This window comes from Camelus ferus, chromosome 3 (assembly GCF_009834535.1).
Source record: "Camelus ferus isolate YT-003-E chromosome 3, BCGSAC_Cfer_1.0, whole genome shotgun sequence".
Taxonomy (NCBI): Eukaryota; Metazoa; Chordata; class Mammalia; order Artiodactyla; family Camelidae; genus Camelus; species Camelus ferus.
In genome coordinates this window covers 40,316,562-40,341,195 of record NC_045698.1, presented here as the reverse complement: position 1 = coordinate 40,341,195, position 24,634 = coordinate 40,316,562, and the positions used below count along the sequence as shown (strand labels likewise).

The 24,634-nt window shown below is 33.6% G+C and overlaps 1 protein-coding gene across 1 annotated transcript in view; it reads right to left on the bottom strand.

Annotated features, from left to right (window-relative positions):
- NDUFAF2 (NADH:ubiquinone oxidoreductase complex assembly factor 2) overlaps window positions 1-24,634 on the bottom strand; it is a 153,593-nt gene that overhangs the window by 39,749 nt on the left and 89,210 nt on the right. Inside the window, exon 3 of the mRNA XM_006188927.2 lies at window positions 3,728-3,768. Coding sequence (XP_006188989.2) covers window positions 3,728-3,768 — 41 coding nt within the window. The remainder of the gene's footprint in view (window positions 1-3,727; window positions 3,769-24,634) is intronic.

Genomic DNA, 24,634 nt, shown 5'->3' with positions numbered 1-24,634 from the left:
TCCTAGTCTATTGCTTTCCTAATATTCTCTTTTTTTAAACATTTTTTATTGAGTTATAGTCATTTTACTATTTATTTATTTGTTTGCCTATCTATCAATCTATCTATCTATTTATCTATCTATCTATTTATTTAAAGGGAGGTAAAATTAGATTTACTTATTTACTTGATGGAGTTACCGGGGATCGAACCCAGGACCTCGATGCATGCTAAGCATGCACCCTGCCAATTGAGCTATATCCTCCCTCCTAATAGTCTCTTTTGATGAACATTAGTTTTTAATTTTGATTTGCTTCAATGTACCAATGTTTCTTCTTTATGGATAGTACTTTCTGTCTCCTGTCTACTCCAAAGTTGTGAAGATATTCTGTTTTCTTCTTGAAGCATTATAGTTTTAGTTTTTGTGTTTAATCTATGATCCATCTCTAATGAACATTTGTATATAATGTGAGGTAGGGATGAAGGTTCATCTTTTTCCATATGGATATTAAGTTATTCTAGCATCATTGTTATACTTTCCATTCCTAATTGTGTTCCTTTGGTGCTATTGTCAAAAACCAATTGGCTGTATAATGTCTATTTCTAAATTCTCTATTCTTTTTCATTTATTTGTTTATATGCCAGTACCACACTATCTTAATTACTATAGTTCTAGAGTAAGTCCTAAAGCCAGGCAGTGTTAAGTCCTCTAATAGTTGTCTCCTTTTCCATGATTGCTTTCAGCTGTGCTAGGTCCTTTGCATTTCCATATATATTTTAGAGTCAGCATGTTGATTTCTACCAAAACAAGTCTAATGGGATTTTAACTGGATTTTTATTTGATTGAGTCTATAGATCAGTGGTTCATAAAGTATGGGCTCTGGCCCAGTAGCATCTGCATCACCAGGGAACCTGTTATAAATGCAAATATTCAGACCTTACCCAGACCTCATGAATCAAAAACTCCAGGGATAAGGTCCTGCAATGTGTATTTTAACAAGCTTTCCCAGTAACTGATGCATGATAAAGTGTAAGAATTACTGCTGTGGATCAGTCTGGAAAAATTAACATCTTAGCAATACCGAATATTCCAATCTATAAACAGGTATTTCTCCCTATTAATTTAGCTCTTCTTCAATTTATCTCACCAATATTTTATAGTTTTAGGTCTACATGTCTTGCATATATTTTGCTTAATTTACGTCAGCGTATTTTATGCTTTCTGATGCTATTGTAAATGGTATTCTAATTGCTACCGGCTGGCGTTTAGCCACAGTCTACAGGTGATATGGCTAGAAGTCTATTTGCGGGTGGGAGTTCACTAAGAGGTCTGAAAAAAAGTAGAGAACTCAAATTATTGGTAGCATCTTGAGAACAAACTTGTTTCAACAGATATGCAAGAGTGGGATGTTGTTTCCAATGAACTGACTTCAACATTAAGCATGAGTGACTGCAAAGATCACAAAAAGAGGGACAACCATACACAATCCTCTCCTGCAGTCTTGGCAAACATTTTTCATATTCTTTTTTTTAAACATTTTTTATTGATTTATAATCATTTTACAATGTTGTGTCAAATTCCAGTGTAGAGCACAATTTTTCAGTTATACATGAACATATATATATATTCATTGTCACATTTTTTTCTCTGTGAGCTACCATAAGATCTTGTGTATATTTCCCTGTGCAATACAGTATAATATTGTTTATCTATTCTACAATTTTGAAATCCCGTCTATCCCTTCCCACCCTCCGCCCCCTTGGCAACCACAAGTTTGACACACAGATCAAACATGAATATCTAGCTTCTGGATCCAGCTGCCAATTTGGAAGAAAGACAGAGGAACAGGGGAACATGTTGAATTATACAAAGAGCATAAGATCAGCAAAATCTAGACTGTGGCAAACTCTTTAAGTCAATTGGGCTGGCTTTTTCAACAGGTAAATTTGTAAGGAAATAAAAGGGTTGGAGGAAGAACACAAACTGAAAGTGATTTAAAACTAATATAAAGTTTTTACAAAATGGACAAGTCTAAAATCTAATGTACATTTGGATGATAAAAATTGTTTAAACATGTGAATAAATGATTACTATAAAAGTCAGGTCCAGGCTTGCTTTTGTGGGGAGAAAGGAGATTGTATTGAGATGGGACAAATGATTCTGGAGTAGCTAGAAAGTTCTATTTCTTGATCTGGGTGGAATTTGCCTTATAATAACCCATTAAGCAATATATTTAATTCATGCGGTTTTCTGTATACATGTCTTATTTTTTTCCTCCCTTAATATGGTATGTCTAGAATCTGGGACTGAAGAGTTTTACAAATTTTAGTGGTAGAGTGGTGTTTGGTGATAGTAAGAACTAAGGTGTGGCTATGGACGTGGTTGTTCCTTTGAGGTAGGGACACTGGTGTGGATGAAATCAAAGAACTAAATGGCTGAAATTTGGGAAGACAATGACAGGAAAACAATGTAATTCTGGTTCTAATCTCTGCCATCAGTGTGGGAGAGCAATCTGGAGGTTAGGAAAGATAAAAATGATGGACAGGTAGAGAGAAATATACTTGGACTGCAAAGGTACTATACTCTTCTGGGCCCACAAAAGGTAAGAATATTTTGGAAATGACTGTAAACCATGGGGGACGCTTCTGATTCTTGGATCATATTGAATTTTCCCCTCTTTTATTCAAAAGTTCACTGATATTAGAAAAAAGGGTCTGAGAAGAGTAGGACAAGGCCAAGGTGAAAACAATATGCAAAGCTAGAAATGGGCTTAAAGACGCGCTTACTCAGACTTCGGCCAGACAAACTTTGTAGGTTAGTTTGAGAGCAACGGAACAAGTTAAAACCGGTACGCCAATTTTATGGGTCATCCTAAATTCTGCCCTGGAGCATCTCACTTCTCAAAATGCATGTCCTAAACATCAGAGCCCATACATGATGTCATCAAGGTTTGTAGTAGTGAGGAAATAGGGGAGGGAAACGAGGAATCCTCAATAGCAGAAGAAAAGGCATAGGCACCATGTAATAAATGTGAAAACTTTCCTTTTGTGAAATCTATTTATTTTCTATAAAATAATTTTATAACACTTTATGCCATTATTTTAAAATAAAAAGCTATGAAATACCTGTTTTAAAAACACAAATACCACAGCATTGCTATGCTTTTTATTCTGCATACCATCAAAACTATGTTTCTAAAGTTTTAAGTGAAACTCAATTCAACTACTTAATTACTGAATGTTACATGTTACATGCAAATTATATATTTTACAGTTTCTTCAGATACGTGATGGCATTAAGTTTATGTAAAATTATAAAATTTAAAGTTTTATATAAAATTAAGGGCAAAATATGCAGAGCATAATTTGGATAGGACTAAGAGATTCAGTGTTTCTCAAACTTTTCCACCAAAGCATCCATATCAGAACAGAGAACTCCCAGGGACCAGGGGAAATGTATTGCTGCAGGCTGCTGTAAGTCCAAACGTTCTTAAAAGTGTCTTTATTTTGTTTTAAATTTTTATTATTTCATTTAAAATTTTATATGAATTTTATGTTATACTCCATAATTTGTGCATTTATATTATAAAAATGTTTGAAATTATTTTCTGTGGAGTAAAATTAACACTTTCGGAAGATGGCATTACATTTATTTTGAGGTTTCACATAACTCCTGAGAGTACAAACTCCCAACTGAGAAACACAGCATTATGAACACATACGTGAATATTTTTCTTGTGTATTCTTACCTTACTGGTAGGTGGAGTCTTTCTTGTTTTTCTAATCCAAGCTAGAAAGAAAAATAATATTTAAATGTAAGTTTTCTATAATTTTCACAAACATTTTATTCATTCATATGTGAAACAAATATGTACTGATCACTGTTACATATTGTTTTAGGCACTGGAGATAAAACAGGGAACTGAACATGAATTCCCTCCTCTCCTGTAGCATACAGACTAGTGAAGGGGGCCCGGAAAAGAAACTCACAAACATATGTCAGGTGGTGATTTGTGTCACTAAAAATACATAAGTGTGGGGAGGATATAAAGGGGATGGTTTCATGACTAAAATCATACCTTATAATCGTCTGAATTCTATGTAGCATATATATGGCATATAGGCCAAACTGTAGTACAGTAAACTTCCAGGCAATATTAAAATTGTATTATCCTGGAAATGTGAATCAATTATTGCTCAGTACGAAAAGGAATGGATGTAGAAAATTTTCATTGACAGAGATTTCTTTCCTGATCTGCTCTAGCAAGCAGCACATCTCCTATGGCTGTTATCATCAGGCCTTAGCTCCAACATCTGTGAGATGAGCTGCAAAGGAGAAAGAGCATATATTTGTTAAGTGCCCACTGGGCACTCGGCACTGTGCTAGATGCTTTTATAGCAACAGGGAGGGAGTGGGGCAGCTGCCACTGGGGAAGTGTATCAGAATCACATGAAGACATACAGTATGGCGCCTAGGAGAGCAAAGGCAGATTTTGTGGGTTCAAATCCCAATGTCAGCACTTAGTTGCATCACCTGGAGCAAGCTACTTAATTTTTTAAGCATGAGATTTCCTATCTATAAAATATAAATTATAATACTAGTATCTCCATTTTAGGGTTGTTGTTAAAGTTATATGAAATAATACATATAAATTCTTAGCTCAGAGTCTGGCAGACAGTAAGTGTGCAAGTCTAAGTTATTACTATCACTGTTATTCAGTAAAACTGTATTTTTGGTAACACACTCAAAAAAGCCGAGATCAATAATATCTGCTTGGCTTATGAGGATATATAGGAAACTGTGAGATATAGGAAACTTCCATAAATGTATGTATCGAAGATGGTCTTTAAAAAGTAGAAAACCACTAATTCATCACTTTGTTTGATTCAATCTTTATAACAAAATTGTAAGGTATCTTTATTTTATAGAGAAATTAAATAACTTTCCTAAATTTATACATTAAGGAGTAACAGTGGAATGTGAATCCAGATCTAACTCTGTCTCTGACTCTAAAAACAACCCATTCTCCACTAAGCAGTGTCTCAACTTCAGTAAGCAACAAGCAAAGAACACTAAAGTAGGAAGAGGAATGTTAACTACATGTCAGGAAACAAGAATTATTGATCCCATCTTACCGTTTTGGAAAGTGAGGTTCAGGAAGATTAAGCAACTTGCCTAAACTCACATAATTATTAAGTAACAGACTGAGAATCAAACACTAGTTGAACTGGTTCTAAAATCTGAGTCTGTCCATTCACCAGCCACCTTCTCTTTTGACCAGCTAGCTCCATCAGCCTGCCTTCTGTCATCCAAGTAAGAGTACCAGAGCCTGTCCTCATGACAAGCACAGTAGTAAGCGATTGTAGGAGCAGAAAGAACAACATCCAGTTGTGGGCCTGTGATTAGCGATTTCTCCCTGCTCTGTTCTCTCTTGCACTGACCTCATACATGTATTTTTAATATAGTCCCAGTGTTTTGCTTTCTCTATTCCTATTTCTGAACTTCTATCCCTATTATTATTTTCTGCATTCTCTTCTTATTGGCTTCCATCTCTATTTGGTCCATTTTTAGCCACAACTTGCACAGGTTTTATATTCCTTGTTAGGCTGAAAGGCTGTCAAAGGCAGAATGCATCCACAGGAGATTTATTTTTCTACCATCTAAATGCCTCGAAAGAGTAGGTACTTAAATACAGCTGTTGAATGAATACTTCCACTATAAAATACTTCCACTATGAAAATATTCATTGTAATGGGATTTTGACCTGTATTAGAAAATCCAGTAGCAAGATTCCTCTGTACAATCAAGGAAACAAGTGGTTTTGGAATTTTTCAACTGCTTCTTTATGGTCAAAATAAAAATGAGTTACCTATATTTATGAGCATTTTTTTCCCAAGAAAGAGGTTTCTTTTAAAACAATTCAACCATGAGCCATATACCGCTAAAAGGTTTTAAGTAATAAATCTGCAGTTCTAATTTAGATCAGAAAGTTAATTCAGAAAAATCAACTGCTAAGACAAGGGCTGGCAAACTATAGCCTGCAAGCAAAATTCAGCCAACAGTTGTTTTTTTTTTAATGGTTGGAAAAAACAACAAACAAAGAACAATGTTTCATGACACGTGAAAATTAAATAGAATTCAAATTTCAGTGTCCATAGGTAAGGTTTTATTGGAACACAATCACATTTATTTATTTACATATGATCTATTATATTTTGTGCTATAACAGCAGAGTTTAGTAGCTGTGACAAAGACCATATGGTTCACAAAGCCTAAAACATTTACCATCTGGCCTTTTAAGGAAAAAGTTTGCCAACTCCTGTGCTAGGGCTACCATTATGTATAATCCTTTTAGCAACAACTATATACCTTGATTCAAAAACACTTTCATATAATCTAAAATAAAAACCATTACTGTAAAATGACTATAACTCAATAAAAAATGTTTTAAAAAACCCATTATTAACTATCATACTTTTTACCAATGACTGCTATGTATCCTAGAGTCTATAAACATATACCATCGGCATTAGATCATGCACAAAAAAGTATAATGGTACAATGTACACTTACTATCACAATAAGAAAAACAACAATTTGTCTTACTGATGAGTCTATAAAATAGCATTTTCAGTTTTTTTGTAAGGTTGGAAAAAGAAAAATACTTCAATAAGATCCAAGTAACTTTTTAAAATCCCAAGGTAGATTAATAGGTTCAGAAAACTCTGACATGTGTTTTTTAAAGCTTACTGGTTATGAATAAATTTTTTATAAAATTGATTCATAGGTGTAAAAATGTAGTATAACCCACATAATGTATTTAGTACCACCTAGACTATTCACTCATATGAGACACTATTCTCTAAGGAAAGATATAAGGGCTTCCTTTAGTTTTGTTTTAAATGGCTCAAGGAAAAAGATTTTTGTTTAGATAGATAAATGCAATTGTTGAAATAAGTTTGTATATTTATAATTCTACAATAACCAGATACTTGAAATGTCTTGAGATGATGGTTGATGCCTGTTCACTGTTATGTATCCAATAAAGGTTACAGATGGAAATTTCCAACGTGATCACTCATTTATATAATCATACCTAGTTTCCCAGTCATTACATACAACAAAGGAAATGTCCTGCTGAAGGTTGGCAAAGGTTAGGCAGAGGAAGGAACAGAAATAAGCATTAATATCAAATCATTACATTTCTTTTTTTTAACCTTGGAAAAATTTGGAACCGAACCTCTATTCAATTATAAATTATATAATGATTTTGCCATTGCTAATTATATCTGTATGGTGGATTCTGTATTGGTCTTCATTATAATGTAACCATTGTTTGAACAGAATTTAGTAAGATAACTGGATAGTTTATGCCTTAAGACCCTAGCACTCTTTCATCAATGTTCATTTGCATTCTCATCAGAATGCATGAGATTTTCATTGAACTTTAATACTCTTATTGGAATGTAACACACTATAATGAGCATAAAAGTGAGCATGCAAGTTAAAGCTCCCATTAGTCATTAATACAGACTACAAGAAGCAGGCAGGAAAATATTTCATGAAGCATATGTTCTTCAAATCTCCACAGGCACTGAAAATGGCTAATACACTTTTAGAAGCACTGCCAACAGGGGTTAAGGTAAATGAGACATTTATCACCAGATTCAGTAAATGACCATTTAAAACTAAAATTATAGATCAGTTATCAATAGTCTGCAATACAGTGAAACCATTTTAAGTGAGCAATTCTGTGAGTTCTGACAAATGCATACAACCTTGTGAGCAGCACCGCAATCAGTATATAGCATATTTCCATCACCCTCAAAAGCTTCCTAATGTCTGACTGCATGAAAGCACCCATCTTAACTCACCCAGAGCCCTCAATGAGTGAAAAAGTCACTGTTGATTAGTTTTGCCTTATCTACAATTTCATGTAATTAACAGTAGTATGTACACTTTTGCATAGAGCTTATTTTACTCAACATAATGTTCTTAATCCATGTTACTATGTACAGAAAAGAGACTCTGAAGATAGCCACTGCAACCTCCACCTCTTGGTGATCATGTCTTCGTATGATCTCTTCCTCTTGAGTGAGAACAGGATCTGTGACTTACAATGATCAAAACATGACAAAGGTGACAGGACGTGTGTAATTACATGACTATGTTATGTAAAATGATAGCATCTATCTAGCTGGATTCTCTCTCTCTCCCCTGCTGGCTACAAGGAAAAAGATGGTCCTGTTGGGAATCTCACATGGCAAGAAACTGCTGGTGATTTCTACAAGGTTACTGTGGTCTCTGGCCTACATCAAGCAAAAAAAAAAAAAAATGGAAGTTCACAGTCCTACAACTGTGAGGAAATGAATTCTGCCAACAACCACACATTTGGGAAAGTGGATCCTTCTACACTTAAGCCTCCAGATGAGAATGCACCCCTGGCTGACACCTTGACTGCAGCCTTGTGAGTGAGATCCTAAGTAGAGAACCCAGCTAGGCTCTGCCTGGACTCCTGACTACAGGAATGGGAGATGATAAAAGTGTGTCATTTTAAGCTACTAAATTTGTGGTAATATTAATATGAAGCAATAAACAATAAATACAATGAGCATAGCAGTAGTTTATTCTTTTCATTGCTGTGTAATGTGCTACTGTATGTAAGAATGACAATGTGTTTATCCACTCACCACTTGGGTGGTTTTCAGTTTTTGGCTGTTATTAATAAAGCTGTTGTGAAAATCTGGGTACTAGTATTTGAGAAGACTTATTTCTTTGTATCTCTGGGTAAATACTTAGTAGAATCCCCAGGTTATAGGGTAAGTGTATATTTACATTTATAAAGAACTGACAAAACTGTTTTCTGAAGTAGTTGTACCATTTTAAACTCCAGCCAGAAATTTATGAAAGTTTCAGATGCCTTATATCCTCATTAACAGTTTATATTGTCAATCTTTTAAATTCTAACCAATCTAGTGGTATTTCATGATGCTTTTAATTTGTATTCATTGATGACTACTGATGTTATATATCTTCTTTGTTGAAATGTCTTTTCAAAACTTTTGCACACTTTTAAAATTCTGATGTTTGTCTGATTATTTAGTCATGAGAGCTCTTCATATATTCTGATGCGTTCTGTATCAGATACGTATTGCAAAATTTCTCCCCATCTGCCTTGTCTCTTCATGTGCTCAAAGGTTTGTTAAAGAATAGAATTTTTAAAATTTTGGTGAAGCCCAATTCATCATTTTTTTCTTTTATATTTGTGTGTGTGTGTGTGTGTGTGTGTCTGTCCTAATTCTTTGACTATCCCATGATTGAAACAATTTGTCAAGTTTTCTTCTATAAGTTTTAACTTTACATTCAGGTCTGTGATCAATTTCAAGTTAAGTTTTTAGAGATAAAATGAGGTCAAGATCAGAGATTATTTTTTTCCATATGAAAATCCAGTTATTCAACACTAGCTGTTGAAAAGAATTTCCTTTTTTCATTGAAAAAAAAATCAATTGACCATATAAGGATAGGAATACTTCTGGACTCTCAATTTAGTTCCCATTAATTTTATATCTATCCTTATAACAGTATTAAGCTATCTTAATAAATGTAGCTTTTTAAAGTTAAATCTTCTAATCTTACTCTTCTTTTTAAAAAATATTGTAGGTGTTATAGGTCCTTTTCATTTTAATATAAAATTTAGAATCAATATATCATTTAAAAAAAAAACAACCTGTGAGCATTTTGATTGGGAAAGCACTAAATCTATGTATCAGTTTGAGGCAAAATAATATCTTTTAAACACTGACTCCTGATTCATGGACGTTACAAATCTCTCCATTTATTTAGGTCTTTAACTTCTCTCAGCAATATTTTGTATTTTTTCAATGTACAGGTCTTAGAGACATATATTTGTAAATTTATACCTAAATGCTTCATGTTTTAATGATATTTGAAATGATATAATTGAAAATTTTACTTAGTAACTGTTTGATATTAGAATGCAGATAAAAACTGATTTTAGCATATTGACTTTATATCTTGAAAACTTCTAAATTCATTAATTTTTTACAGATTTTTTTTAGATTGTCTACACGCATAATCATGTCATCTGTGAATAGTTTTACTTTGTCCTTTCCAAACTGTATTTGTGTTATTTCTTTTCCTTGCTTTAGTATACTAACTTTGATTTTCCAGAATAATATGAAATAAATATAGTGAGAGAAACTATTCTTGTTTTATTTCAAATTTTAGGGGAAAGTGCTCTTTCATCATTAAAGATGAGGTTATCTAAAAATTTCTTCCCCTCTTAACGTCCTTTATTAGGTTGAGGAACTTCCCATTCCAAGTTTGCGAAGATTTTTAATCATGAATGTGTGTTGAATTTTGTCAAAACATTTTTTTGTACCAACTTGAATTAACTTATTGTTTTTCTCCTTTACTTTATTAATATGCTGACTATAAATGCAAATAAAATCCACAATTAGATATCATCTCATACCTCCTAGAATGGTTATTATCAAAAAGGCAAAAGATAACTATTGGTGAAGATATGGAGAAAAGGAAACCCTTGTGCACTGTTGGTGGAAATGTAAATTGGTACAGCCATTATAGAAAAGAGTATGGATGTTCTTCAAAAGAAGTAAAACAAAAAACCAAAACCAAAACCAAAAAAAGAATAAAAAACTTATCATATGATATAGCAATGCCTGTTCTGGGTATATATTTGAAGGCAACGAAATCACTATTTCAAAGAAATATCTGTGTTTCCATGTTCATTGCAGTTGTTGACAATAGCCAAGATATGGAAATGATTTGTGTCCATTTACAGATGAATGAATAAAAAGACTATGGTATGTACATCCACAAAGGAATATTATTTGACCTTAAAAAAGAAAAAATCTGCCATTTGTGACAACACTGGATGTACCTGGAGGACATTAGGATAAATGAAATAAGCCAGACACAGAAAAATACTGCATGATTTCACTTTTATGTAGAGCATAAAAAGTCAAATTCATAGAAGCAGAGAGTAGCAGCGAGGTGGTGAGCAGGGGCAGGGAGGTGGGGGAAATGGGGAGATGTTAATCTTCAAATGTTAAATGAATCTATATTACTGGGACAAACTCTACATGGTCATGATATATTACCCTTTCTATTATTGTAGGGTTCAGTTTGCTAATATTTTGTTAGTGATTTCTGCCTGTATGTTTATGTGAGATATTGGTTTGTAGTATTCTTCTCTTTATTGTCTCTGTCAGGAGTTGGTATGGTGAATTTGGCTTCATAAAATAAGTAGAAAAGTATACCTTCCTCCCACTTTTTGGAAGGAGTATGTAGCCTATCCTGGTGAATGCTTCACGTGAATATGAAAAAAAAAAAGTGTATTCTGTAATTATTCAGTGGAGTGTTCTATAAATATCAATTAAGTCAGTTTGTTTGATATATTGGCTTCTATATTATCCTGACAATTTCTACCTTTTACATGGAGTTTTCAGATCATCTAAATTTGCTGCAACTATTTAGATAATAAATTTAAATCTACAGATATTGGTACACTTACGTTCACAGCAGCATTATTCAATACCCTAAAGGTGGAAACAACCTAAATGCCCAATGGTGAAGAAATGGATAAACAAAATGTGTTACAGTCAGCCCTCCATATCTACAGGTTCTGTATCCACAAACTCAACAAACTATGGACCAAAAACATTTGGAAAAAAAATTCCAGAAGGTTCCAAAAAGCAAAATTTGAATTTGTCACGAATTGGCAACTATTTACATAGCATTTACATTGTGTTATGTATTATAAGTAATCTAGAGATGATTTAAAGTACAGTCATCCCTTGCTACCCACGGGGGGTTGATTCCAGGACTCTCACAGTTATCCAAGTCCACATATGCTCAACTCCCTTATATAAAATCGCACAGTATTTGCATATAACCTATGTGTACCCTCCTGTACACTTTCAATCAGCAGTGCAGTAAGGCAAGGAAAAACATACACTAGAATAAAGGAGAAATTGTTTATATAAGCAACCTTCAAAACAGTCTATGGTAAACTAAAAATTAAACACAAAATGGATTAAAGATCTAAAAGAAAGACTGGATATGCCAAAACTTCTAGAGGAAAACATAGGCAGAATTTGACATAAAACATAGTATTATTTATTTCAATTCACCTCCTAGAGTAATGGAAATAAAAGCAAAAATCAGCAAATGGGACATGATTAAACAAAAGCTTTTGCACATCAAAGGAAACCATCAACAAATCTCAGAGACAACCTACGGACTGGGAAAAAATATTTGCAAATGATGAGACCAACAAGGGATTAATTTCCTAAATATATAAACAGATCACACAGCTTAATATCAAAACAACAAACAAATCAATCAAAAAATGAGCAGAAGACCTAAACAGATATTTCTCTAAAGAAGACAGACGGCCAACAGGCACATGAAAAGATACTCAACATGGCTAATTATCAGAAAAATGCAAATCAAAACTGCAATGAGGAATCACCTCACACCATTCAGAATGGCCATCATTAAAAAGTTTTACAAATAATAAATGCTGGAAAGGGTGTGAAGAAAAAGGAACCCTCCTACACTGATGATAGGAATGTAAACTGGTACAGCCACTATGGAGAACAGTATGGAGGTTCCTTAAAAAACTAAAAATAAACTTACCATATTATCTAACAGTCCCACTTCTGGGAATATAATCTAGATAAAACTATAACTTGAAAAGATATATGCACCCCAATGTTTATAGCAGCACTATTTACAATAGCTAAGACCTGGAAGCAACTTAAATGTCCATCAGTAGATGTCTGGATGAAGAAGATGTAGTGCATAAATATACAACGGAATATTACTCAGCCATGAAAATGAATGACATAATGCCATTTGCAGTAACATGGATGGAACTAGAGATTATATTAAGTGAAGTAGGTCAGAAAAGTAAGTCAGAGAAAGATAAATATTATACAATATTACTTACATGTGGAATCTAAAAAAATGATACAAATGAACTTATTTACAAATCAGAAATAGACTTACAGACATACAAAAGAAAGGAGTTTGGGATTAACAGATACACACTATTATATACAAAATAGAGAAATAACAAGGACCCACTGTATAGCACAGGGAACTATATTCAATATCTTGTAACAACCTATAATGGAAAAGAATCTGAAAAAGAATATATATATGTATATATATAATAAACTAAAATATGAATTTAGTAAGGTATGTAAGGAACATGGTTGATGTACAAAAATCAATCATTATTCTATGTGTTACCACTAAATAATTTGAAACTGAAATTAAAACAATTAGTAATAGCCCCTAAAATTAAGAAACACTTATATATTAAATAAAATATGTGCAAGATCTGTAAGCTAAAAACTATGAAGACTACTGATATAAAAAAATGAAAGAAAAGCTAAGAAATGGAGAGAATAGCCTGCATTCATAGATTAGAAAACTTAATCTTCTTTAAACTGACTTACAGATTCAATGCATTCCAATCAAAACCCTAGAATATTTTGTAGTAATTGAATAAGCTGATACTAGAAATCATATGTAACAACAAAGGGCCCAGACTAAGTAAAACAATTTTGAAAAATAAGTTGGAGGGCAAAAATTATCTTACTTTCAGACTTATTACAAAGCCTCAATTATAAAGACAGTGTGGCACTGGGAAAAGGACAGACACAGATTCATGGATAGAATAGAGAATGCAGAAATAGAGCTACACATACATAGCCAACTTACATTTGACAAAGGTGCAAGGACAGTTCAATGGAAAAAAAGATGGTCGTTTAAAAACACAGTCCTGGGAGAGTAATCCTAATCATAAAGACAGAGAATGGCTACCAGGGGCTAAGGTGGAAGGAAGAATGGGGAGTTATTGTTTAATAGGTATAGAGTTTTAGTTCTACATACTGAAAAGAATTATGGAGATGGAGAGTAATGATGGCTCCACAACAATGTGAATGTATTTAATACCACTTAACTGTATGCTTAAAAAGGATTAAGATGGTAAATTTTATGCTATGTGTATTTTAATACAATAAAAATAGTGTTGGAAAAATTGGATATCCATATAAAAAATAAAACTGACTGATATCTACACCATATACAAAATTTAATTTAAAATGGATCATAAGCATAAATGTAAAACCCTAAACTCTAAAACTTCTAGAAGAAATCATCAAATAAAATATTTGTGAGCTTGGGTTAGGCAAAAATTTCTTATATATGACAGAAAAAGCATGATGATGCATAAAAAATCACAAATTTGACTTCGTTAAAATTAAGAATGTGTGCTCTTCAAGATGCACTATGAAGAGAATGAAAATGACTGGGAAAAAAATATTTGCAAATCACATAGATGGTAAAGGACTTATATCGAGGATATATAAAGAACTCTAAAAACTAAAGAAATAGGAAAAAAGCCAATCAAATAAAAACTATCTGGTCAAAAAGAAGAAGATATTCAGATGGCACAGTGGCTCCACTTAACAATTACTATCAAGTGTAAATGACCCAAATGTCTTTCAGATGGTGAATATATAAACAAACTGGTATATCAATATGATAGACTTCTACTCAGCAATAAAAAGGAATAAACTACTGATTCGTGCAAGCACACAATGAATCTCAAATGCATTAAGCTAACTGAAAGAAAGCTGCTTTCTGCTTCCAGCCAAGATGGAGCAACTGGGACAAATTATGTGAAACAACAATTTTTAAGACAGTGGACATCGAGTAACAAATACAGTAGTCCCTGAGAATGTTAAATAAACAAAAGTTACCTTACAGTTGTCTCAGCTTACTGCTTTGAGAGATTCTAGGCTGTGGCACAGGGAAGGGTTCTGGACAAAATTTGCCATACTACCTAAATTATGGAGATGGAGCTGGGAGTCTAGGGAGACCAAGATGACTAAAATTCACAGGATAGACTGCCAAACGGGACAGCTACACAAAGAGCACATTTTGGATGAAGATTAGCAGAGGACCAAGTAGTCAGCAGAGCACAAATCATGTGAATGAGGAACTCTTGAGGTCAGGAAGGGAACCACTTGAAAATACCAGAAGGAACGGTACTCGGGTTTTACACAGGGGCAAGACTAATGTCAGTTCCCACCACTCAGGGTGGAAAACCTCATGATTGATGGGTCAGAGTAGAGTGCTTAGAAATGATTTGCATCAATAGTGCAGAATTATTAGTCCTAGATTAACTCTGCTCTAGTCCCACCTAACAAATCTTAAAAGTCAGCTCTGAAAGGATCAAACTGTTTCCAAGTAACTTAACTGTGTCTCAGAACAAAGCTCAAGAATATATACAGGAATATAAAAATATCCAGTATCCAACTAGGCAAAAATTCAAAATGTATGACATCCAATCAGATATTGCCGAGCAAACAAAGAAGCAGGAAAATACTTCCCATATTGAGCAGAAAAAAAATCAACTTACCAAAACCAACTGAAAACAGACACAGATGGTAGAATTAGCAGACAAGAACATTAAAACTGTTATAACTGTGCCCCATATGTTCAAAAAGCTAAAGGAAGATGGAACATGTTAAGTAGAGCCCTGAAAGGTATAAAACAGACCCATATCAAACTTGTAGAGATGAAAACTACAACGTCTGAAATGAAAAATACTCTGGATGGATTAATGGTTATTTGATATTGTAAAAGAAAAGATTAGTGAACTTGAAGATACAGCAAGAGAAACTATACAAATTGAAACTCAAAGAGTAAAACGTCTTTACAAGTGAACAGAACATCTATGAGCTAGGACACAACTTCAAGCAGCCTAAAATTGTGAACTGAGTACCCAAAAGAGAGGACAGAAAGGGATATAGGAAAAAAAATATTTGAAGAACTATCAGTCAAAATTTTTCTAAATTTGATGGAAACTAAGTCCACAGGTCTAAGAAGTTCAAAAACTTCAAACACAAGAGACTAAATGATGGTACATATAATCAAATTGCTCAAAATCAGTTAAAAAAAGAAAAGCTTTAAAACAGCTAAAGAAGAAAATATACATTACATACAGAAGGATAAAGATAAGCATGACAACAGATTTCTTGACAGAAACTGCATAAGGTAGAGTATCTTTAAACTACTGAAAGGAAAGCAACTATCAACCTAAATACCACATCCAGAGAAATATCTTTAAACTATCTTTAAAAATGTATTTCAAACATATAAAAGCTGAAAGAGTTCAACATCAGCAGACTAACATTTAAAGAATGTTAAAGGAAGCCTTACAGACTACAGGAAACTGACTCCAGATGGAAATGTGGATCTACAAGAATGAATGAAGTGCATTAGAAATGGTAACAATATGGATAAATATATTTTTCTTATTAATTAAATATCTCTAAATGCTAGTTCACTATTTAAATAAAAATGATGTACAGTGTAGTTTGTAACATATGTAGAACTAAAATATATGACAATAATAATGGAAGTGTTAGAAAAAATGGTGGTATACTTTTGTAAGGTTCTTGCTCTCTACATGAAGCAGAATAATTACACAAAGAAAGACTTTCATATGTTGAAGATACAGTCTATAAAACCTAAAGCAACCATGAAAGTAATAAAACAAGGAGACAAAGCTAATAACCCACAAAAAGAAATAAAACTGAATCATAAACAATACTCAGAACTGATGTATTAGTTTACTAGGGCTGCCATAACAAAGTATCCCAGATTTGGTGCTATAACAGAAATTTATTATTTCACAATTTTGGATACTGTAGGTCTGAGACCAAGGTGTTGGCATGGTTGGTTTCTTCTGAGGCTTCTCTCCTTGGCTTGTAGATTGTAATCTTCTCCCTGAGCCTTCACATAGTCTTCCCTCTGTTCATGTCTGTGTCCTAATCTCCTCTTCTTCTAAGGATATTAGTCATACTGGATTAAGACCCATCCCAAGGACCTCATTTTAACTTAATTACCTCTTTAAAGACTGTCTCTAAATATAGTCTGAGGTACTGGAGGCTAAGACTTCAACACAGAATTGGAGGGGATACAATTCAGCCATAACAACAATGAATAAAAAAGGTAACACCATACAGAATTTGAAGATATGAAAAACAATAAGGGAACATTATGGTCAGTTTTATGCCAAAAAATGTGGAAACTTAGATGACATGAACAGATTCTTTAAAAAATACAACCTACCAAAGGTCTCTCAGGAAGAAACAGATAACCTGAATATCTTGTCTAATAAAGAAACTGAATTTGTAGTTAAAAATTCCAGGCCCAGATGGCATCATTGGTGAAGCCTTTCAAACATTTAAAGAAGAAGTAATATTAACTCTACACAAATACTTACTGTAAATACTTACAGAATTTTGGAGAAGAAATATGTCCAAACCCATTTCATGAGATCAGTATTATCCTGATACCAAAACCAAGCAAAGATATTACAAGAAAAAGAATTACTAACTAGTATTCCTCAAGAACACAGATATAAAAAAATTCTAAACAAAATTTTAGATAATCCAATCAAAAGATATAAAAAGAATAAAATATCAGGATCAAGGCAAGAATGTCTATTCTTATCAGAGAGAGAAAGTAAAAAATCCCATTTAAAATCACATTAAAAAAAAATACCTAGGTCTAAACCTAACCAAGGATGTGAAAAATCTATATGCTGAGAACTATAAAACATTGATAAAGGAAACTGAAGATGATTCAAAGAATTGGAAAGACAGCCCCTGCTCTTGGATTGGAAGAATTAATATTTTAAAATGGCCATACTCCCCTAGGCAATCTACAGATTTAATGCAATCCCTATGAAAATATCCATGCATTTTTCACAGAACTAGAACAAATAATACTTAAATTTATATGGAACCACAAAAGACCCAGAATTGCCAAAGCAACCCTGAGAATAAAAGAACAAAGCTGGAGGTATAATCCTCCCAAACTTTAGACAATATTATAAAGTTACAGTAATCAAAACAGAGTGGTACTGGAATGCATGAAAACAGACACAGACATCAGTGGAACAGAAGAGACATCCTGGAAATAAACCCACACACCTATGGTCAATTAATCTTCAACAAAGGAGGCAAGAATATAAATGGAGAAAATACAGTCTCTTCAGCAAGTGGTGTTGGGAAATCTGGACAGCCACAATGAAGTTAGAACTCTCCCTCACACCATATACAAAAAATAAACTTCAAATGGCTTAAAGATTTAAATATAAGACATGACACCATAAAACTCCTAGAAGAGAACATAAGCAAAACATTCTCAAACATAAATCATAGCAATATTTTCTTAGATCAGTCTCCCAAAGCAAAAGAAATAAAAGCAAAAATAAACAAATGGGACCTAATCAAACTTACAACCTTTTGCACAGCAAAGGAAACCATCAACAAAACTAAAAGACAACCTATGGACTAGGAGTAAATATTTGCAAATGATATGACCGACAAGGGCTTAATTTTCAAAATATACAGACAGCTCACATAACTCAATAGCAAAAAAAACTCAATCAAAAAATGGACAGAAGACCCAAACAGACATTTCTCCAAAGAAGATATACAGATGGTCAAAGGCACATGAAAAGATACTCAACACTGCTAACTATTAGAGAAATGCAAATAAAACTACAATGAGGTACCACCTCACACAGGTCAGAACAGCCATTATCAAAAAGTCTACAGATAATAAATTCCAGAAAAAGTGTAGAGAAAAGGGAACCTTTGTACACTGTTGATGGGAATATAAATTGGTGCAGTCACTATGGAAAACAGTCTGAAGGTTCCTTAGAAAACAAAAAATAGAGTTACCATATGATCCAGGAATCCCACTCCTGTGTACGTATCTGGAAAAGATGAAAACTCTATGAACATGCACACTAGTGTTCATAGCAGCACTATTCACAATAGCCAAGACATGGAAGCAACCTAAATGTTCATCAAAAGATGACTGGCTAAAGAAGATGCAGTACACACACACACACACACACACACACACACACACAGGAATACTACTCGGTCATAAAACAGAATGAAATATTGCCATTTGCAGCAACATGGATGGAGCTAGAGATTATCAGGCTAAGTGAAGTAAGTCAGGCAGAGAAAGACAAATATATCGTTTATATGTGGAATCTAAAAAAAAAAATCACAGATCAACTTATTTACAAGACAAAAACAGACTCACAGACAAAGATAACAAACTTATGGTTACCATAGGGGAAACAGGAGGGTGAGGGATAAATTAGGAGTATGGTATTAACATATACACACCAGTATACATAAAGTAAATTACAAGGATTTACGGTATAGCACATGGCACTACATTCAATATCTTGCAATAAACTATAATGGAAAAGAATCAGGTTGTACACTTGAAACTAACAATATTTTAAATCAACTATAGTTAAAATTAAAACAGAAAAGTCCATTCTTATCTATCCTATCAGGAGTTTACTGGAGGTTCTAGTCAATGCAAATAGGCAAGATTAAAATAAATTAAAGACATCCAGGTTGGACAGAAATAAAAATGTCTTTATTCACAGAGAACATAATCCTCTATGTAGAAAATCTGATGGAACTGACAAAAAAGGTATAATTAATAATTGAGTTTAGCAAAGTCACAGGATACAATATCAATATATAAAAACCTACTGAAATATTTGATAGCAACAATCAGAAATTAAAATGGAAAAAACATCATTTACAATAGCATCAAAAATATAAAGCACTTAGGGATAAATCTGACAAAAGATGTGTCATATATGTACAATAAAAGGTACAAACTTTGATGAGAGAAATTAAAGAAGGCCTAAATTAAAGATATACAATGTCCAGGGATCAGAAGATCTTTATTGTTAAAATGTCAGTTTTAAATGTTAATTTTCTTTGCAAAGTGATCTATAGATTCAACATAATCCCAACCAAAAGCCCAGGAGGCATTTCTGTAGAAATTAACAAAATGATTCTAAAATCCATATGAAAATGCAAAGAATCGAGGATAGCCAAAACAACCTTGAAAGAGAATAATGAAGTTGGAGGACTAACAGTACCTGACTAAGACTTACAAAGCTACAGTTATTAAGCAACTAACTCCCTTAGTCAAATAGCCAGGAAGAACCTGAAACCAGGCAATAGCCATTTGAATGAGCTTGGAAGTAGATCTTCTATGGCATGATGAAGCCATGTGAATGGGCTCGAAAGTTGATGAGCCCTGAGAGGAGGCTTGAGACTACTGTAGCCTTGTGAGATCCCCTAAGCCAGAAGATTCACCTAAGGCATGCCTAGGTGACCCATGGAAACTCTGAGGTAATAAATGTTTGTTGTTTTAGGCCTCTAACTTTTGGGGTAATTTGTTACATAGCAATTGATAATTAATACATGTAGCTATCCTATCATCTAATGAAGGAGATCACAATCAACTCTCAATAATTCCCAGACAGGCAATCTGGTTGAACAGTAGGTCCAGAGACTCTGGGTTGGGACATAATTTGATTAGAGATACGTAGAGTCACATAATCATAGAATATTAGAGACAGATAGGGCTTTAAAGGATCCTGAACCCAGCCTTTTAATTTTACAGATGAAAAGCAGAGAGGTTTGATCCAATAATCATAGTGGTAAAAATGGCCACTATAAAACCTGAGCATAACCCATGTCTTCTGATGCTGGGACCAGAATATCATCATGCCCTGTATTATTTTATAAAGTTAACTTTGAAAATTCTTGGTAGGGAGTTCCTACGGCTTGAGAAAAACATGTTAATTATTATTTAACAACAATAAAGCAATAAAAGGATCATATGACATTTTATGCTGAGATGATCCTTACTAATTTTATTAATGATAGGCAGGTATATTTTAATATGTCTAAAAAAGTAATTTTTACCTGACTTTATTCTGAAATGTTATTCTCACATTTTAATGAGTATGTGTTATAAGTAAAGCTTAATGTTCCATTAAAAAGAAACACTGGATCAGAATGTTTCTGTCTCTTCCTAGTATATTCTACCTTGCACGTATTTTAGGGTTCTCATCAATAATGTTTATTATCATTATTATTAAAAAATAAGCTTAAACTTATAAAAAAACAGCAAAAAAGGAATACAAATAGAATATACAATGTTATCTGAATTATGAAGATAAAACTTTTGAGAGGTCTATGTAAGAAGTACAAATCATGCCATGAATTAAACTTAAAACATTCCCTGAAACTTTGTAAGACTGTTCAGTAGCTAGTTCTGTAATATCTCCCATAGATGAACTTTGTCTGAGTGTTCTTTATGTTTGAAACCAATTGCTTCGGTATGTCGTTCCATGTCTTTTTAAAACGGACTATTTTCAGCCAGTCAGCAAAGTCCCCCAAATGTCTCTTCCTTATACACTTTGTATTTAAAATTCATTCATTCGACAAATATTGACTTGAGTTTGTACTTAATTTATTAGCCAGATCATTAAGAAGTAATATAATACTAAGAACAAAGACTGGAGAAAGACAATTTGGGTTCAAATTGTGGCTGTAGCTGCTGTTTGTACTTTGGGAGTTATTTAATCTCTCTGTGCTTCACTTGAAGGAATCAAAAGGGAATTTACACAAGTTATCACCACCACATCTACTGGTCTACTTGCATCCATGTTTGTATACTTTTCTGCTATTACTCCTGATGAACTTTCCACTTTCTTGTCAAAGGTCAATTTCTCCGCAAGTACACTAGATCCTGTCCCCAACTTGCTTCCTCAAGGACTTTCTCTCTCCTGCATTATTAATGCCTTTTTTTCAACTGGATCTCTCTAGTCACTCTTACAAAATTCAGTTATTACTCTCTTTAAAACAAAATAAATTCCTCTTTTGGCTCCATCTTCCTCTCCTGGTACTGCCTCAACACTCTTTCCTTTTACTGATAAACTCCTACTAACCATTATCTATACTCAGTCTCTCCAAATACTCTTTTGCTATGCTTTTCTCCATCAGACTTTTGTTCCTAACACTCTATTTTTGGCAGGATAGCTGACTTCTCCATTCTTAAAGCAAAGATTAAATTCTCAGTCTTCATTCGACTGGTTGATCGCTTCTTCCTCCCTGACATTTGGCTTCCAATACATGATGCCTTTCCTTTTTTCTCCTAGTTCTCTGACTGCTTTTTCATCTTCATTGTCTCTAAACCTTGGAATAGCCTAGGGGTCAGTCTCTGAACGTCTCATTTTCTATTTATATACATTCCCTTTGTGATCTCATCTTGCCTCCTGGCTTTTAAATACCATTTATTTGCTGTCAACTCCCAACTTTTATCTCCAGCCCACACTTTTCCACTAAATTCTTGGCTTATATACAACTTAATATCTCTACTTGGATGTCTAACAGATATTTCAAGTTTCACATTTTCAAAATTGATCTCCTTTCTGCCCCACCCCGCAAATTTGCTCTTCCCATAGTCTTGACCCTTTCAGGCAACAACAACTCTACTCTTCCAGGTAAGGCCCAAAGTTTAAGAATCATCACTGACTTCTTTCTCTCACATTCCACATCCAATCTGTCAGCAAATCTCCTTGGATCTACTTTTATAACAGATCCAGAATGCAACTACTTCTTTCTACTCCCACTGTTCCTCTAGTCCAAGCCACAATTAGCTCTTTTCTGAATTATTACAAGAGAATACCATCGCCATGTTTTGTTTATTCCCCCTCAGTCTCTCTGCAATGCAGCAACCAGAGTGGTCCTGTTAAATATAACTGAGAGCACATGACTACTCTTTTCAAAATCTTCCAGTGGCTTCCAGTCTCACTCAGAGTAAAAGCCAGAGTCCTTACAATGGTCCTTAAGGCCCTACAAGATTGGTCATCCTGTTACTTTGCTAACCTCATCTATTACTTTCCCTCTGACTCTGTTCCAGTCACACTGGCTTCCATGCTATTCCTTAAAAAATGGGCATGCTTATGCCTCAGGGCTTTTGCACTTGCTCTCTAGGAATGCTCCTCTGCTTCTTATCTGCATGATCAACTCCTTTTTCTGCCTTTATTCCAAAGTCATCTTCTCAACAAGTCCATTTCTTTACACTATTTAAAACTGTAAAACCCTCCCCAACAGTCCCTATTCCCTTTCTCTGTTTTATTTTCTGTGGCCATTAACATACAATATAGTTATTTATCTAGTTTATTGTCTTTCTTCCACCCATTCTCCCATTCCAGAATATAAACTCCATGAATTCAGAAGTTCTCAATAGATGTTTATTAAGCAAATGAATGAAAAGGGCACATTGTCTAATATATATTATGGCAAGATATACAGCTTGTAGGTGTTTGTACTCTGCTAATATAATATTCATCTGGACCTGAAAATACTTTTGATTCATTTGGGGTTGACACTTATTTATTTTTAAAGTTTTTTTCCTTTCCCTGTCTGTATACAATGTTTTGTGTATTTATTTATATTTTACTTTACTTTTTTATAGTATGGAATTCTTATTTTTTTATTTAATTGATATACAACACTATAAAAATAGTTTTAGTTTCAGTGTTTGGTTAATACATTTGTTTTAAGGGTATGCCCTGCAGGACAGTTATGCTGAATTACTAGATCAGGACAGAGCCATAAAAAGCATTAGAACTTCATTCTAATTCTCTGAAAGTCTCAAAGGCTGAAAAATGAGTCATTACCTATTTGTTTATTTATAACTTAATTTATTTCTATAAACATTTTAATTCCATACTATCATTGGAAGAAATGATAAAATAGGCTCATTATAGGAAGGCACAAGCATTATTTGAGAATTGCAAACATAGCTTACAACACTGGAAAATCTGTTAAAAGAAGAAAGCTCAATTATTCCTAGAAGTTGCCAGCTTATAGTCTGTATTTCTTCAAAAAGTCTCTAGTATCTACCCATTTTTGTGTTCCTTCCTCATAGTTCTAGTATTTTTATAACTAATAAGGAAAAATGGAAAAGACATTTCCAGGGAAATATTTAAACCCATATGCTGACATAAAAATAACCCAGTCCCTATCACTACTATATATAAGGTATCATGCTACACTCACCAGGAAGCAAGGGGTCTACTGCTTACAGTGTGTAGCTTATCATCCAGCCAATTTATCTGATCTCTCTAGAACTCAGATTCCCAATCTATTCACTGGGTATAACCACAGTGTCTACTTCATAGGATTGTTGTGATGATTAAAACAATATTAATGATTATAAAGCAATGGCATAATACCAGGTACAGGTAAACACTTGATAAATGTTAAGTGATAATAAGATAGGTATTGGCATTTTAGTTAAGGTTCTTTTTGTTGAAAATAACAAAAGCTAACTCAAGCTAGATTTCATGTATTCAATATATACTTACTGAGCACTTACTAGGCTAAGAACTGCTAAGGGAAAAGGGGAAATTTACAACAAAGATATGGGATGGCACTAAGAACTTGAAGGCAGACTTGCAGTTGAACTTCATTCACAAAGAAATAGAACGAGAATACAGTTGACTCTTGAACAACAGAGGGGTTAAGGGCACTGACCCCCTTGCAGTCAAAAATCCAATCAGTAACTTTACAGTTGGACTTCCATATCTGCCGTCCTGCATCTGCAGATTCAACTGACCGTGGTTTGTGTAATATCGTAGTACATATTTACTAAAAAAAATCTGCATATA